General features: G+C 40.7%; 1 protein-coding gene across 1 annotated transcript in view; it reads left to right on the top strand.

Moving 5' to 3' along the window:
* The first annotated feature begins 1,628 nt into the window (after positions 1 to 1,628).
* Positions 1,629 to 15,611, top strand: part of LOC141788590 (uncharacterized) — a 110,833-nt gene continuing 96,850 nt past the window's right edge. Inside the window, exons 1-3 of the mRNA XM_074667480.1 lie at positions 1,629 to 1,857; positions 9,531 to 9,572; positions 13,272 to 13,345. Of these exons, the coding sequence (XP_074523581.1) occupies positions 1,713 to 1,857; positions 9,531 to 9,572; positions 13,272 to 13,345 (261 nt within the window). The 5' untranslated portion in view covers positions 1,629 to 1,712. The remainder of the gene's footprint in view (positions 1,858 to 9,530; positions 9,573 to 13,271; positions 13,346 to 15,611) is intronic.

Raw genomic sequence — 15,611 nt, forward strand, 5'->3', positions numbered from 1 at the left:
GTTTCTAAAACATTAAATAATATTTTGTTTTACTGTGTAAAAAAATGTTTGGGCTCTTTTCAAGTAATATACTAAATATAAAAACAGTTCTTTACAAATCTTCTCATTATTATATAAAAATATGTTGATAAATGCAAATTATCTAGGGAAAAAAAAGCTTACTTGGTGTTTTTTTTATCCATTAACAGGGAATTCAAAAAAGACATTAAATCATATGGCTTGGATTTTATACTTTTTTTTATCTATCATCCCCCCAGCACTTGTTCAGATGATGAAAATGTACGTTGTTGCCTTACTCTCATGTAAATGGTGGTTCTATACTCTTTTAATTAAGAAAATGATAATAATAATAATAATAATAATAATAAAAATAATAATAATAATAATAATAATAATATTTACAATAATGACGCAAAAAAAAGGTAAAAATCATCCTGTTTGAAATGTGAGGGTTTTGGTTTACGTGAGTTTGAAAGTAATGTAAGCCTGACAGGTGAGGGCAGTGCTGTGTGACGTCGAAGGTGACTAACAGGAAACCAGACTGTCTCAATTCAGTTTGGCCTTTGCAGTCTACGCAGGCTACAAGGGCTGGGTCTGCCAAAGGCTACAGCCTACAGAGGCTGCAGCCCCTGAATTGAGACACAGCCAGGGACAAGATAAAACAAAGACCATGTCCTCATGTAGCTGGGAATTTGGGAAGCCACATTTTGATATGTTAGGTCCTGTCATCCACATGAATCCACAGTTTTACATCACTAAAAACTATGTTTTCTGAAAACTCCGGCCAATGACGAGAGCCTATTCTGATTGCACCGGTGTTGCATCTTAAAACGCTGATGAATTTGGGTTTGGCATGCTTCAAATTGTGCTGATTTGCGGATTTGCTTGGTGCGTGTGGACAAAAGTATTTTTTAAAAATCGGGTGGGGTGGGGTACAGTTTTGAAAATACCTGGCTATGGGTGTACAAGGCCTGAAACACAGAAACACTGAAAATAAAGAAAAAAAAGAAAAAAGAACTATACAAGACAAGAACCAAACCAGAACAAGGAACAAGAACTAGAGTCAAAAACAGATAGCACGAGAGAATAATCACAAAAAGCACCAGAAGATTGAAACATAAGGAAACTTAGAAATCAACCAGCAATCAACAAAAGGCAAATCAAAAAAGGCCAAATCATTATGCCAGCTTCCCAACAGAAGTCACAGAAATGTAAACAGACCTTGGTTTTTTGAAGTCAACACTTTGGAGCTGATATGAATTTTGACTCCCTGAATCAAGATTAACCGTCTTTTAAAACGAACTTTCTTGTTTGGGAAATACACATGAAAATACTTGAAATAACACTGATATTCCTGCACTTTTACAGTGTACTATGAAGCTGTGCACTAAGTTGGTAAAGTTAATTACCCATCTTAATTATTCAGGAGAAACAATGTTTGGGCAGAAATGTAAGGTAACGTCGTTGTTAAAAAGGAGGTCAAACTAATAAACTCTGTGTTTTGGGATGAGCCATAGCTTATTCACACCATATGAGTTTCAGCTCCTTTCCCGCTTCCTGCCCTCACCGTGCAGCATGTTTCCAGCCAACACAGAGAAAGCATCATCGGGAGCGTGCAGCGTCCGGAGCACCGTGCGCGTTCCCGCTGCACCAGAGAGAAAGAGGGGCGGGCAGGAGATGGGAGCTGTGGGGGAAAATCTAGAGTGATAAAAATGATGGCGACCGATGCGGAGGAGATAAGAAACCACATAAGCCCATGTCCCGTCCCCGACAACAGTCTCAGCACTCTGTCCATCAAAATCACGCGGAAAAACCAGGATAGACACTGGAAGTTGCGGTTTATTTACCTGCAGTGCTGTGAGTACCCGACACACAACACATCGTTTGGTGTCAAAAACCGCGACAGGCCACACGAACCCGGTCTGAAATTAACGTTTAATGTGTCGCAGCACAGTTTGGACTTGAATTAGCTCCCTGTTCTCAGACCAGATGTGTGCTTAAAGCTTGTTTAAGAGGCAGGGTGCCATTGAAGGTAACGTGGAGGGTTGGGGGAGGACGTGAACCGGGGTGACGTTTCAACGCTCGCGAGGACAGACATGGAGGAAACGTTAAAAAATATATAAATAAATAGATAAGGTTCAAATCTTCCCGAAGGCGTTATTTACGTAAGAAAGTTAGCGAAAGTGTTCATCTGTTTAACAATAACACTGTGTTCCAAATTATAAGACAATTTGCGTTTTCCTGAATATTTTAAAAACTGTCAGAGAGTGAACATACTTCTTCAAATGAGCCTGTTAAAGACTTATTTCTGTCACTCGTGACAGTTTTTCTATTCTATTCTATTTTAGTCTTTATCTGGTTAAAACTAGGTATATGATTACACGTTGTTGACTGTAATATTTATTTCTTCATTTGTATTCAAACTTAAACAAAAACAACAGTTTTTCTTAAAGTTGTCGACAAAGAAAAAGAGTAATGTCTTTGAGATGTTAATATTTAAAGTCTGCACCTCTCTAAGCTGCTCCTAAGAGATTTTGGTCTTTCCATCACTGTGAGTTATCTTTTCTTTGTCACTGACTACAGCAGATAAATTTGTTCATGAGGGGATGGTCTTTAAAGCTCTGAGACACTAACCAGTTCTGGGAATAAGTTAAGGCATGTTGTGTTGCATTGCAATATCTTCTTCCCTTTAGCTGATCGTCTTTTCCACCCTGGAAGGAAATGAGTTTTAAGAATGGGTCAGTAACTCCAGAGTTTACTTTTACACCACCCTGAACCCAGGAAGGACCAACAGGTTCATCATCAGAGACAAAGGCAGCCTAGAACATCACACCACCACAGCCTTGTTGATGTTACAGTTGAGATGGAGTAGCATAGCCCCTGGAAATCCAACCAGCTGCCCCATCACCATCATGTCTTTGGGATAACTTGTGTATAGTGTATAACCCATTTGTTCTTCATATTGTGTTTTTCTTTGGTGAGTCCTGTCTTTGCCTTTTGAACCTTTGCCCCTCCTCTCAGTAACCTATATCGAGTAGACCAGGGGCCTGTACTGTAAAGCTGGATTAGCTCTTGGAGAGATAACTTCCTGGATAAGTTTCGGGTTTTCAGTACTACGAATGTGGATCTCTTTTTATCCAGACATGTTGCCCTGGTAAGTGATGCTGAACGCCAAACCTGGTCCGGAGCAGGTTAAGTTCCAGGATAAGAGCTCACAGGGTGTGACAGACCGCCCGCTGACCAACTGGTTCTATTGGGCGGGCATAAAAGGCCGCTCAGTCACCAATTTGCTCAGTCAGAGTGAAGTCCTCCGCGCGGGACCACCCCCTGTCTTTTCGGACCAACATTTTTTCTTATGGTCTGTGAACAAACAATATCTTACTGATCATCATAACTGAGACATTGTCAGGGAAAAGTAGAAATGTGTGCACATGGAATCTTTCATACTGACCACTTTGGAGGATGTTTTTAGATTTATTTTTTATTTGCTCCCACGTCCTTTTTTCTCCACTGCTATTGCATCTGCATTACAAATTGCCTATAATGAGCGTTTTCCTTGGGGTTTGTAGGAAAGTGGACTCTTTCTAATTATGAGGTCCGATATGATGCTCATCACACACACTCTGACTGACAACATGAATGAATAAGGACCTAACTGCCCGTGTCGTCACATGATGAGATAGGTCTATTAATATCAGCATTTTGGAAATTTACACATTCACAGAGTCGGACAATTTTTTGCCAGCAATCCCACCGGCTTCTTGCAGCCGCCGTCGTGTTGCTCCTGGCCTGGATAATACTGTGGTACTCCTCGTATTTTTACAGGATTATTTGCTGCTCCTCCGCTGTAAAGTAGGCTGCTCTCTTCTCCATTGTGGAAAATGCTCTGGGGCCGCTAACCACGCCTATTTTATGTGTGCGCGCACAGATCCCAGCCGGATTCATTTATCGAGTTGATAACAAGCCTCGTGGTACAGCAGATCTGGATGACAGAGATCAGGTGAAGTTCAGCGAGTTGTCGTAGAGTTATCCTGGATGACTTAATCCAGCTTCGTAGTACAGGCCCCAGGGTACGACACCAAGCCCCACAGCTTAAAAAGTTGTGACTGTTAGCTAAGGGTCTTTTAGAAACGTCTCATCTGAATCTTGACAGTTTGACTCTGTTCCTCTTTTCTTAGGTCACTTTTGTCTAAGTTTAATAGGACTTGCATAATAATGTGGAACACTTGTGTCTGTCTGAACATCAGCCTTACCTGGTTTTCAAGAAAAAGATAATTTTATAATAATTTGGAACACAGTGTGGATGAACCGTGATGTAGTGACTTATCTTTAATCTACCTTTAAACTGCTTTGCATGAGTTATGTTTCCTGTGTGACTGCTATGAAAAGTAGGGTTAACGCTGCAGCTTGAGTTAGGTTAGTGTTTCTCAATTCCGGTCCTGCGGCCCCCCTGCCCTGCATGTTTTAGATGTTACCCCACTCCAGCACACCTGATTCAAATGAATGGCTCGTTATCAGGCTCGAGCAGAGCTTGATGACGAGCTGATCATTTGAATCAGGTGTGTTGGATTCAGGTAATATCTAAAACATGCAGGGGAGGGGGGCCCAGGACCAGAATTGAGAAACACTGAGTTAGTTATTTGTGCTACTGAGCAGGTGAACAGGTGAGCCTGATAAAGCAGCCTGTGCTTGTAAAGGGTTCTCAGACAGAAAAATGTTTTGGATGGATTTAAAACAAAAACAACAACATTGATTATGGCAAAGATTTCAGAATGGGACTACTGCTTTTCTCACGAGCCAGTTAATGTACTTTGTGTATACATCATCTCAGAATCTGTATGAAACTGTTGCCAGATACAGTTTTAGATGTGATATCCTCTTGTGCAGGATAGCAAAATGTGAATATTCAGGGATTATTGTTGTCCCACAGCAGCAACACTGACAAGGCTGTCTGCACACCTCATTTGATTAGTTTCCTTTTAATCCAGGTGAGTGCAGACATTTAACTCTGCCGCTTGTGTCAAAGTGTCATGAATTGGTCCAATCATTTAATCAGTCTATCCCTATATTAATGCTGTGGGTCAGTCTGATGCACAGCACAGAGCCAGCAGCAGGCCTTCACGTCGGTCTTTAATTTTCCTGCTTTATTATAGTAAGATAAGACTCATCTTTCTGTGTCTTTCCTTTATTTTTCCTCTGAAATCACAGCACAGAAGTCTTTCATCCCAAAAGAGCAATTTTACACACCTGAACAAAATATTATGACTGGTTGAAAAATTGCACATATTTCCATTTTGCACTGTTGGATCTTAAAGCATGTAAACACAAACATGGTCAGATTGTTGAGCTGCAAAAACAAAAGCCAGGCACCAAGCAGACCTGTTTGGTTCGTATCGGTACAGCGCAGATTTTGCGGCGTTTCCACTGACGTATGACAGATCCTCAAAAACCAAGACAAGCCGTCCCACTTTTTTGGGACCCTACAGTATGGGTGCCAGACTGAACGGATCCGCTCTCGAAAGGTGGAGCAACTCACTGCAGACTGTTGATTGGTCAAAAGAATCGTCACTTACCCCGACAGCGGCTGTATTTCTCCTGGTGGCTCACAGACTTCTCTGAAACGAAGCTTGATTGCACTTTGTAACAGAGAGCTACATGACAATCACAGAGAGGATGAAATGCTGCATGTCTTCCATCTATGCTCTTTGTTTACTGTATCACGTTTTTCTTCTTTGTTGGATTTAATAGCGGGGTAAGCTGCTATGGCGTCACGCTATTGTTTAACAGCTGCAGCTTCCGGCATCCGGCTTACACGCCGCCTACCACGAGAGGGCACAGTTTGCTGTGGAAACGCAATCGGGATCAGGCTTCACTGTACCAAACCGTCCCAAACCGTACTGAACCGACCCAAACTGCTTGGTGGAAACACGGCTAAAGCCTCTCACATCACACCGTCTCTGCTGAGGTTGGACGCAGTAAGATGGCCATCTTAAATTTATTCAAAGATCCTGAGGGTTGTGGAACAAGAGTCCAGTGGTTGACCCCCAAAAAAGTCACCAGCACTGAGCTGGAGAAACTGATTGGCTGTCTGTGAAGACGCAGGTTGATCCTGGACCTAGTTTAAGGCCACTACTGGAGCAGACTGCAGCCAAGTAACCATCAGACGCCATCTGAGAGAGAAGAGCTTTAAGAACTAAAAGCGTCTTCAAAGGCCTCGTCTCTTTCAACGCCACAAACTTGCCATTTGGTCTTTTTCAGAGAGTAGCAAACAAGGGAACACTAAAAGGTGAAGATAGTTGGATTCTCTGAGTAGGGATGGGTACCGAATCAGGTACTTTTATAGGTACCGACCGAATTCTGTCAAAAGTACCGGGTACCGCTTCATGTAAAACCAAAAGGTACCATGTTTAGGTACCTAAACACATCCTTGTGACTGTGAGGGAGTGGAAGAGTAGGTGATTTTCCATGATGGACATAAACACAGCATTTCAGGGTTATATATTGAAAAATAAATGTGTTAAATTGGAAAAAAAAACCTTTTATCAATAAACAAATTAATATATTTTTAAGACATAAACACAAAAAAATACCGTCAGTACCGTATCATTTCAAATGGGAAAGGTACCCATCCCTATCTCTGAGGAGAAAAAAATTAACCTTGACGTCCTGATGGCTTCAACGTTACTGACATGACGAGGAGATCCCACTGGAGATGTTTTCAAGGCGGCACAGTGGAGGGGGCGCCATCATGATCTGGGGCTTTTTCCTTCAATGGAACAATGGAGCTTCAGGTTGGTCAGGGGCGTCAAACGGCGGCTGGCTCTGTGGAGATGTTGCAGGGGGCCTCCTTCATGACTGAGGGCCCTGGTCTGTGTGGGAATGTCTGGGTTTTTCAACAGGACAACTCTGCAGGTCACAATGGGCACCTGAGAAAGGACTTCTTTGAAAGGAACAAGTTCACTCTTTGGTTCATCCCGATGTTCCCCTGATCTGAATCACTCTGAGAACATTTGGGGATGGAAGGAGAGGAATGTTTGAAAATCTGCTTTTAGATCCAACAGTGCAAACTGTAAATTCTTGCAATTTTTTAACTGCTCTTAAAATTTTGATCAGACTGGATGAACAAATGAGATCTTTCTCATTTTGCTATTTAAGTTAAATTTGAGATTCCCCACACTTCTTCGTTCTGCTTTTTATGATTTGTAAGGGGTCCAGTCGTTTCTTGTGACTGTCATATTGTAGTGTGTGTGCTGAAACCACTGTCTGACTTCTCTCTGTCTGACTCACAACACATTGAATCATTTAACTACATACAGCAGTGAGAACACAGACAGTGTTTGCAAGTTTATGCTGGTGTTTTTAATTGCTGACGCCACGTGTCCTCACCCTGAGTCATCCTCAGAGAGCTGGCTGAAGAGCACGGACGAGGATTGAACAGAGAATCATGAAAAATGATGGGGCTGATTTAAAATGGCAGCTTATTTCTAGTGATGATAGGAGGTCTGTGGAGAACAAGTGATGGATCTGAATGCGACAGAAAAGTGACCGGCCCCGTCAACCATCAACATGGTGATAGAGAGATCGCTTGATGGTGTTTATAGTCACCCCAGTAAATGGTTTCCCAGCTGCCGCACGGAGTGAATGAATGGACTTGGTGGAGTTATGAGGCGTAAACAGTGTCCAGATCAAAGTAAAATTCATAACAAGATTTTCTTTTCTCAGAGGACGTGATGCACCGCTGACCTGAGATGGCATTTTAATATTAACTAAGCTCTATGCCTTTTAAAGTTCCTAATGGTAATACATTATTCTTCATTTCTCTAGTTTTACCTGAACTGTAAAAACATGGACAAAGTTTAATCAACATCAGCCGTGAGTTTCTGATGGAGTGTTAAAAGAGACAAAAATGATAGCTGCCATGTTGGAAACGTGGACTCTTACTGTGATCTGACTACTCTAGAAACTAGGGATGTGCGTTTATGGTGCGTTCAATTTACATTGGAACAGGGAAGTGGGACTAATGTCATCTCTGAGTTAAAGGATAAGTTCTGTTTATACAGCTTTTAAATTGTTTTTAGAATGAAGTAGAACAAAATACTCACCCAGAAGGTTTTCCTGATCCAAGCAGTGCTTCAGGAGATATTTAGATCCAAAATCGTGCAGCAGACGTCCGTATAATGGGATCCATCGGGGCATAGACAGCGCTGTTCTTAAAATTGCATTAATCGTCCAAAAACTCATGTTTTTCACCAATATTCCATCATGGTTGGGTTAGTCCTCTGCTGCAGTAGTGTCACTCCAGACAGCGCTGTGTGGCTGTAATGACCTCTGAACTGACAAAGACTTTGTTTACGATTGCCCCTCCACGCATGCGCAGTGCAGCTCATTGTTTCAGGGGAAGACGGCAGGCTACATGACGACGCGCGGAGGGGCAAACATACAGTTTCGTTTTTAGCAGAGAAAAACACAGATCTTTCTTCTCGCTGGGAAACTTTGTCAGCTGGTGTGGTGTTGTCATGGAGACATGGACTTGCCATTAATTAATCTGGTTCTGCTCAACCCTATCAGGAACCTAAGAAGTAGCATTTCGAAATAGCCTATAATGGTGCTGATAATCTCGTTTTAAAATGTGGATAGTGATCGGGCATGTATCTAGAAGGGAGACTTTTTCCAAGACCACAGAGAAACTCCTTAAAAGTGTAAAGATATTTTATATCTCTGATCTAATCTAACTTTCAGCAAGCTTTTAAAACATGTTTTAATCATCTGAAAGTTGCACCAATGTTTCCTGGTGGTGTTTGTGGTGAGAGTAGAGTACAGAGGGTGTTGGGCAGGTGATAACCTCCTCTATCATTCCTTTTGGTATTTCGGTGTGTGTTGATATCTGTAGCAGAGGGGGAGCCGCTTCAGAGAGGGATATAAAGGTTGGGTGGTCAAGGTCTTTTGCTGCAATGTTGGCTTTTAGCCTCAGGATGATAACAGGGAGGTTGGACATGCTGGCTGTGTTAGAATGAATGATCTTAGATATGATTTGTGCCGTTTTGAGAAATGTTTTTCATCTTCAACCTGAGAGAAAATTGAAAAAGGAGGTGGAGCAGTAGAGTGGGACTGGTTCAGCAGAGATATCACAGCTGTTTCTAAGGCTACTTGATTTTGTGCTGCTGGTAATGGCAATGTGAGTTTCTCCCACCGCTCAATACCCCTGAGTCCTGTTTTTTAAAGAGCCTTTTACCTGGGAATCGAAGTGCCAATTGATACTTCTTGTGTAAATTTGTTGCTTGTGACTCATGAATCTCTGCACTGACATGAAGAAACTTCAAGAACTGTGGTGAAATCACAACTTGGTGACTTTGATAAATAAAACTAGGTGTACTCAATTCAACAAATTATGATCTGATTTTGTTGGACCTCAAATCTTTTTCAAGTCTAAGCATAAACATGTAAAACTCTTACACTTTCTCTGTACAAAAGTTGAGCTGACTTTTTGAGGGTGTGGTTGATCTGACACAGTTCTGTTTTTTTCTTTCTAGATTTCTTGACAATTGCAACAATACTGGGAACTGGAATCCTTGGTGAGTGCTTCTGTTTTCTAAATCCAGGTGCAGTTTTTGCAAATGTGATGAAATAAACATCACCCCATGCAGTAAAGTAAAGTGGATTTAATTTGAGTGAAAAAAATAAACTTATGAGTGTAACACACATAAGGATGGATACCTTTCACATTTGAAATGATACAGTACTGATGCTAGTACCTGGCAATCGGTATCAGTACTCAACAATACCAATTCTGGTACTTTTCCGTGTGTTTGTGGGGTGATAACTATTTTTTTGTTTAACAAAATTTCAAATTTTTCAATTTAACATATTCTTTGATATATAACCTTGCAATGCTGAGTTCATGTCCAGCACGGAAATTTGCCTAATATTCCAACCCCTCAAAGTCACAAGGATGCATTTAGGTACCTAAATATGGTACCGTTTGAATTTATGTGAATTGGTACTCGGTACTATAGACAGAATTCAGTCGGTACCTATGAAAGAACCTAATTCAGTACCCATCCCTACACACATAAAAGTGGCCAAAATTGGATTGAAAAAAAAAAATCTAAAAATTAAATCACTGGCTGCCATTGATGTCTGTGGACATCATTGTTGTTTTTTTTCACTGGGGGGAGGCGGGGTCTGGTAGAGCTTGTCTTTTAAGATAAGGCATGTAAACTACTGTAGGAGGCAGCAGTGCTCTCTTTGGATGAGAGATCAGTATAGACATGAGGACATGTGAGATGACTGAGACATGGTGGGACGCTGAATGTCGGAAAAGTTGAGGCAACTCACGCACCAACTGAGGATGTGTCATGGTAGTTTGGAGAAAAGAGTGTCGCCATCGTGAAAAAAGACCACGGAAATCATGGAGAGCCATGTCTGTACTGACTGAGTTACAAACATGGCTTGAAGGTCCAGCGCTCTTTTGAACCTGCAGCTTGTTGTAGAAGCCGATGCATGGAGCAAAATTTGGTTTTATTTTGCTTACGAAGCTGACAGTCAGGGTGGCTTCGTAGCCAATAGATGAATCAAACCCCGTCTGTAATCCTTGCTACTGACACAGACACATACAGACCAATGGGGGAAACATTACAAACATGTCAAAGCATCTCACCGTTCAACAGCCTCACCTCCTTAGAGAGCAAGAGTGACAGATTTATGTGATGACGTGATCAAAGGATGGAGCTTTCGAGACGAGCGCTGTACATAAATCAGGAACAGAGACATGACAGAGGAGAGTCTACGCTTCTGCCAGTTGTTTCAGTGCTAACATAGTCACAGAACACATGGGATACAGCAGCAGTTCCCAAACTTTTCAGGCCACGCCCTCTTTTACCTTCGGACTTAGTTGACGCACCCCCAATGCCTGAAACATAAAAAAGAGAAGGCGTAGTCTTTTTAGCCACATATATGGTATCAAGTTTAATAAAGTAAGCTGCTGTCAACACGAAAACAGAATGTACAATAATGGGCCTAATCATCTCTCACATTAGAAATGGTGGGGAGCATAACAGTAAGTTACGATGTAATAATGACAATAATAATATTTAAAAGTCAAGTATGGTTGCCGAGTGATGAATGGAAGTAGGCCTGTCACGATAACAAATTTTGCTAGACGATAATTTTCCAAAATATTATTGCCGATAAAGGATATTATTGTCAATGTTATTTATATTTTTTTCCATTTTTTCATTGATGTTATTATGATAAATGGGATAATAAAGTGAGTATACCATATCAAAAGCAAGAAACTTTAATTTCTTAAGAGTATTTACCTGTGATTAATGGTCAGGATCTTTTCAATAAAATAAATTAAACCAAAAATATAATAAATTTAACAAACAAGAAAGAAAAAAAAAGAAAATGAAATGGACTTTCTTTTAGAAAAAAATACATGTCAATGAAAATAATTGATACTAATCAAAAACAATAAAACATAGACCCTGTCTCTAAAGAAAAAACGAGACTTCAAAAAAAAACAAAAAAAAACAAAACAATAAAAACTATAGCCTAAATAAAAGGGAGTTTATACAGTTCCTGAATTGTTTGTAACATGTACTTTTTCCCAGTCAATCCGTACTGTCTGTCAAACATTTTTAACATTTCTGGCTTTCAACCGTTTCGAAGGGCTGCATTTCTTTGCCAATGTAGCTGTCTTTGAGCGCTCACCATTTGGCGCTTTTATTTCTATTTACTTTGCAGACCAAAAGCCTCAGTAAGAGCGGATTGTCAAAGAACAAGGCTCCGCTGCACCTCCCTCTTCGTCTTCTTCTTCGTCGCCACTATTTTCAAACAAATGCGACATATCAGCTCGTTGGTTTTCATGAGCTCACACTTTGTTCATTCTGATAAAAAAACAAAATATTCCCACACTGGGACTGTGGCAGGCGGCTTAAGAACCGTATCTTTCGTGTCATCACTCATATTAGCGTGTTTTCTCCTTACCCCTCAGGACGCTCGCTTCAGCTCTCTCTGTGTGTACACGTGAGCAGCCCCGTCTTCAACTCAAAGATCGCATTTCTGACAGATGCTCACTCCGCTATAAATCTGCTAAATCCGCTATAGAACCTATGCACCCCGATGTTAGGAAAGATAGACGTAGTGAGCCATCTTCTCATTCAGCCTCTTTGCTTTTTGGTTTGGAGGAGGAAGACAAACACGCATGCACGTGTCAGTTTATCGAGGCTGGCAAACTTACCGAGGACGTTTTTATTTATCGTTCAGTTAATTGATTTATTGATTATTGTGACAGGCCTAAATAGGAGTGATTACTATGTAACAAAAATTCATCATTTAAATATTTAAACTGTTAACCCCAATTAAAAAGTCTTTGAATTATTTATTCAATTTTTTGTGAATGTATTTTTTGGTACAATAACAATAAATAATGGTGCTCAGCTGCCATTACATGTGCGTTGTGCACTCCCAGCACCCCCTGGGATACAGGATTGCCACTGTTATCTGCATAGAGATTGCCTTCAGTGATGATAAGCTCTTTTTCCCAGCGAGGGAGATGCTGCCTCACACTGTCTCCTCCAAAAGATGTTGCTCTAGCTAGCGCAGCAATCAGCATAGTGTTTTCACATGCTCAAGTTCCAGTGCACATGTTGCTGACACTGGAACAAATGGTGGAGGGCAGGGATGTCACCATTTAAAAAGGGAAATAATCAGGCTTTCCAGCAGTATTCTCTAACTTTTTGTGCCAAGTTTATTTGTGAATAATCTGTTTTACTGAATTTTAGGATTCCTTCTACTTTGTTCAGCCATATTTGTTCTGTCCACTGGACTTCCTCTTTATAACATCAGTTAATTTTAGAATGTAATCAAGCCTCTGTCCATCTTTTGACTCTCACAGGCAGAACAAATTTTACTGTGGTTTATGAAGTGTAGTTAACACAAGAGAGATTTTTGTAGAGGTGGGAATTACATGGGACATTAGATTTAACTGCTTTGTTTTCAGCAGGGTCTTCATGTAGTTCCATTAAGGTGGAGCCCTTCCAAGTTAATACTTGTTCAATCGCTTAAATCTCATATTGAAATCAGCACCATCTATTAACTTTTATGGTAAGTTGAAACCAGAATGGAAAGGAGGGTCTGCAAGAGACAATTACGAGCCGTGACAGTGATAGACAGGCCGGTGGATGGGCTTATGAAATGTAAGACATTGTCTTATGAGTGTCTGCGTTGGAAATCAAACTCAAAACCGGTTCTTTTATTTTGATCTTTAGGTCTTCCTGTAACCATAGCTCATGCAGGACTGGTGCCTTTTCTTGTCTCCTTCCTTGTTGGCTTCTTTGTCCAGGTAAGTGGCGTGTTGTCTTCATGGATTGATATTCTTATCCATTCCTGAGCTGTTTGGTTAAATTAAGATTCTGGAGAAGGAGAGACATAAAAACCCAAGTAAAGGGAATCACCAATGCCGTGTTTCATGTTTAAGTACTTCATCAAATTCAGACGGAACAAAATTGATAAAGTTACAAGAAGCTGGTGATTTGTAACATTTACCATTTAGCTGTCGGAAGATTTTTTAGTTGTTTTAAAGAATTATCCACACCACCATCCAAAAACCATCTGACTAAATTAGACTGAATCAGGTAATCATGTGGAGTTAAGGCCTGATTAAGATCCTCACATTTTTTACTATAAATTACATGAAGGATGTAAAAACAGAGAAGTACCTTTTTATTATTTTATTACATTTAAAGGATCTGTTCTCAGGAAAGTGACACTTTTCCTAACAGAGGTATCAAAGGTCTTAACTTAAGGTGCTTTTCTGGTCTGTTTTTTTTAAATGTTGTTCACTTCTGTGTCTAAATCTGAGTCAGTGAGCACTTCTCCTTTGTGGAGATCCACCTCACAGGCATGACGTATCAAGGTGCTGATTACACAGAATGATCATTGCGCATGTGTGCCTTAGGTTGGCCAAAACAAAAAGCCACTCTATGGCCTTGTACACATGTAACTGGATATTTTCAAAAATGAGTATCCCCCTCTCGTTGGTTTTTAGAAATACTTTCATCCACACGTACGGGGAAAATCTGCCAATTAGTGCGGCTCAAACCATGCCAAACCCATAATGGGCTGTTTTTTTTACATGTAAAAGCCGTGCCAGCCAATCAGGATGAGCCCCAGTCATTCAGCTGTAATGTTTGAAAACCAGAAACTCAGTTTCCCAGTGTCTACACAAAACCATGAAACCAGAGTTTTCAAAAATCTTCACTTTGGCCAGTTTTCAAAAAACATTGTTTTAGTAACGTGAAACTATGGTTTCATGTGGATGACATGCTTAAACATATAAAAAATTATATGCAGTATCTCAGGTACCCTAGTGGACATGGGCTGAAACGTGTAGTTTTATCAGACAGCATAATGCCACAGATGTCACAAGTTTTCATGGGGTATTCAGGGAGTGTGCAGTTGGCATCCCCATGAATTGAATGTTTATTTCTCTGTCATAAGCCATCACCAAAAAGCTTTCAGAGAAATTGGTGGTAAATCGAATCAATCTTACAACCGCAGACCATGTGTTCAGTGTATGTGCTTTTTAACTGCAGGAATTACAGACTGAATTTGGTTCTGGGCCAATTGATCTGCCCCTTGAAATAGCCCTGCCTGGTGGTTAGTCCTTTCCACAGGTCCAGGAACTTTGGGGACAGGACCTGATTGGTGGAACCTGTGTTGTGTTTTTATTTCCTCCTCCCTCCATCTACAATAAGATGACCCCCAGCTGAGATGGTCTTGGTGTAGTACCTCCTAATCAATGGTCTTCTTTGAGCCTGATAGTGTGAGTGTGTCTCTGTTAGCACCCGGTTTCCAGTTCAGAAGGTGACCCTGTAAAATGAAGTGGAGTGTTTACATCAACTATTCAAACTCAGAGGAAGTCCTGGGGAAGCCATCCTGGATTAGGTTTATGTACACATATATATGTATCATAATGGCTTCATCAGATAAGTTTGATGATGATCTGAATACATTTGAGAAGGATACATCTCGCTGTACAGGCTTGTTACTGTGCGTTCACACCAAAAGAGGCAAAAGAAGCAGAAGCGGCAAGTACGCCCATGAAAGCAGACAGCGGCCGAAGTGGCTAAATATTTTAGCCGCCTTGGCCGCTCGTCACGTGACTGACAATCGCGCTTGCCATTTAAAGGAGCTGCAAAGCAGACTTCTTTGCAGCGGCAGCTGCTTGCTGTTGTTCAACTTCAGTTTAAAGCATGAACATAAAGTAAAATCACCATCTAATCAGTCACGAGCGGATTGACAGGTAGGAAGCAATTTACAAAGGAGATAATATTAATTTATCCAACACATCAAACTTTTAAAGTTTTGAAATATACTTAAATTCTGTGGTGGTAAGGAGTGCCCATTTGTGCAATTGCACAGTGTGTGTGTGTGTGTGTGTGTGTGAGAGTGTATGTGTGTGTTCTATAATCCTAAAGAAAAATACCCAGGAGCCCGACTCTTGTCACAGAATAAAAAAAAAACTGAATCTGCTTTTTGTGAATTGAAATTTAATTCTGTGTTTTTGAATTTAAAGTATAAAAAAAAGTTGAAACAAAGTATGAAAA

This window comes from Halichoeres trimaculatus, unplaced genomic scaffold (genome assembly GCF_033239565.1).
Source record: "Halichoeres trimaculatus isolate MK-OKI-2021-1 unplaced genomic scaffold, fHalTri1.1 fHalTri1_scaffold_4, whole genome shotgun sequence".
Classification (NCBI taxonomy): domain Eukaryota; kingdom Metazoa; phylum Chordata; class Actinopteri; order Labriformes; family Labridae; genus Halichoeres; species Halichoeres trimaculatus.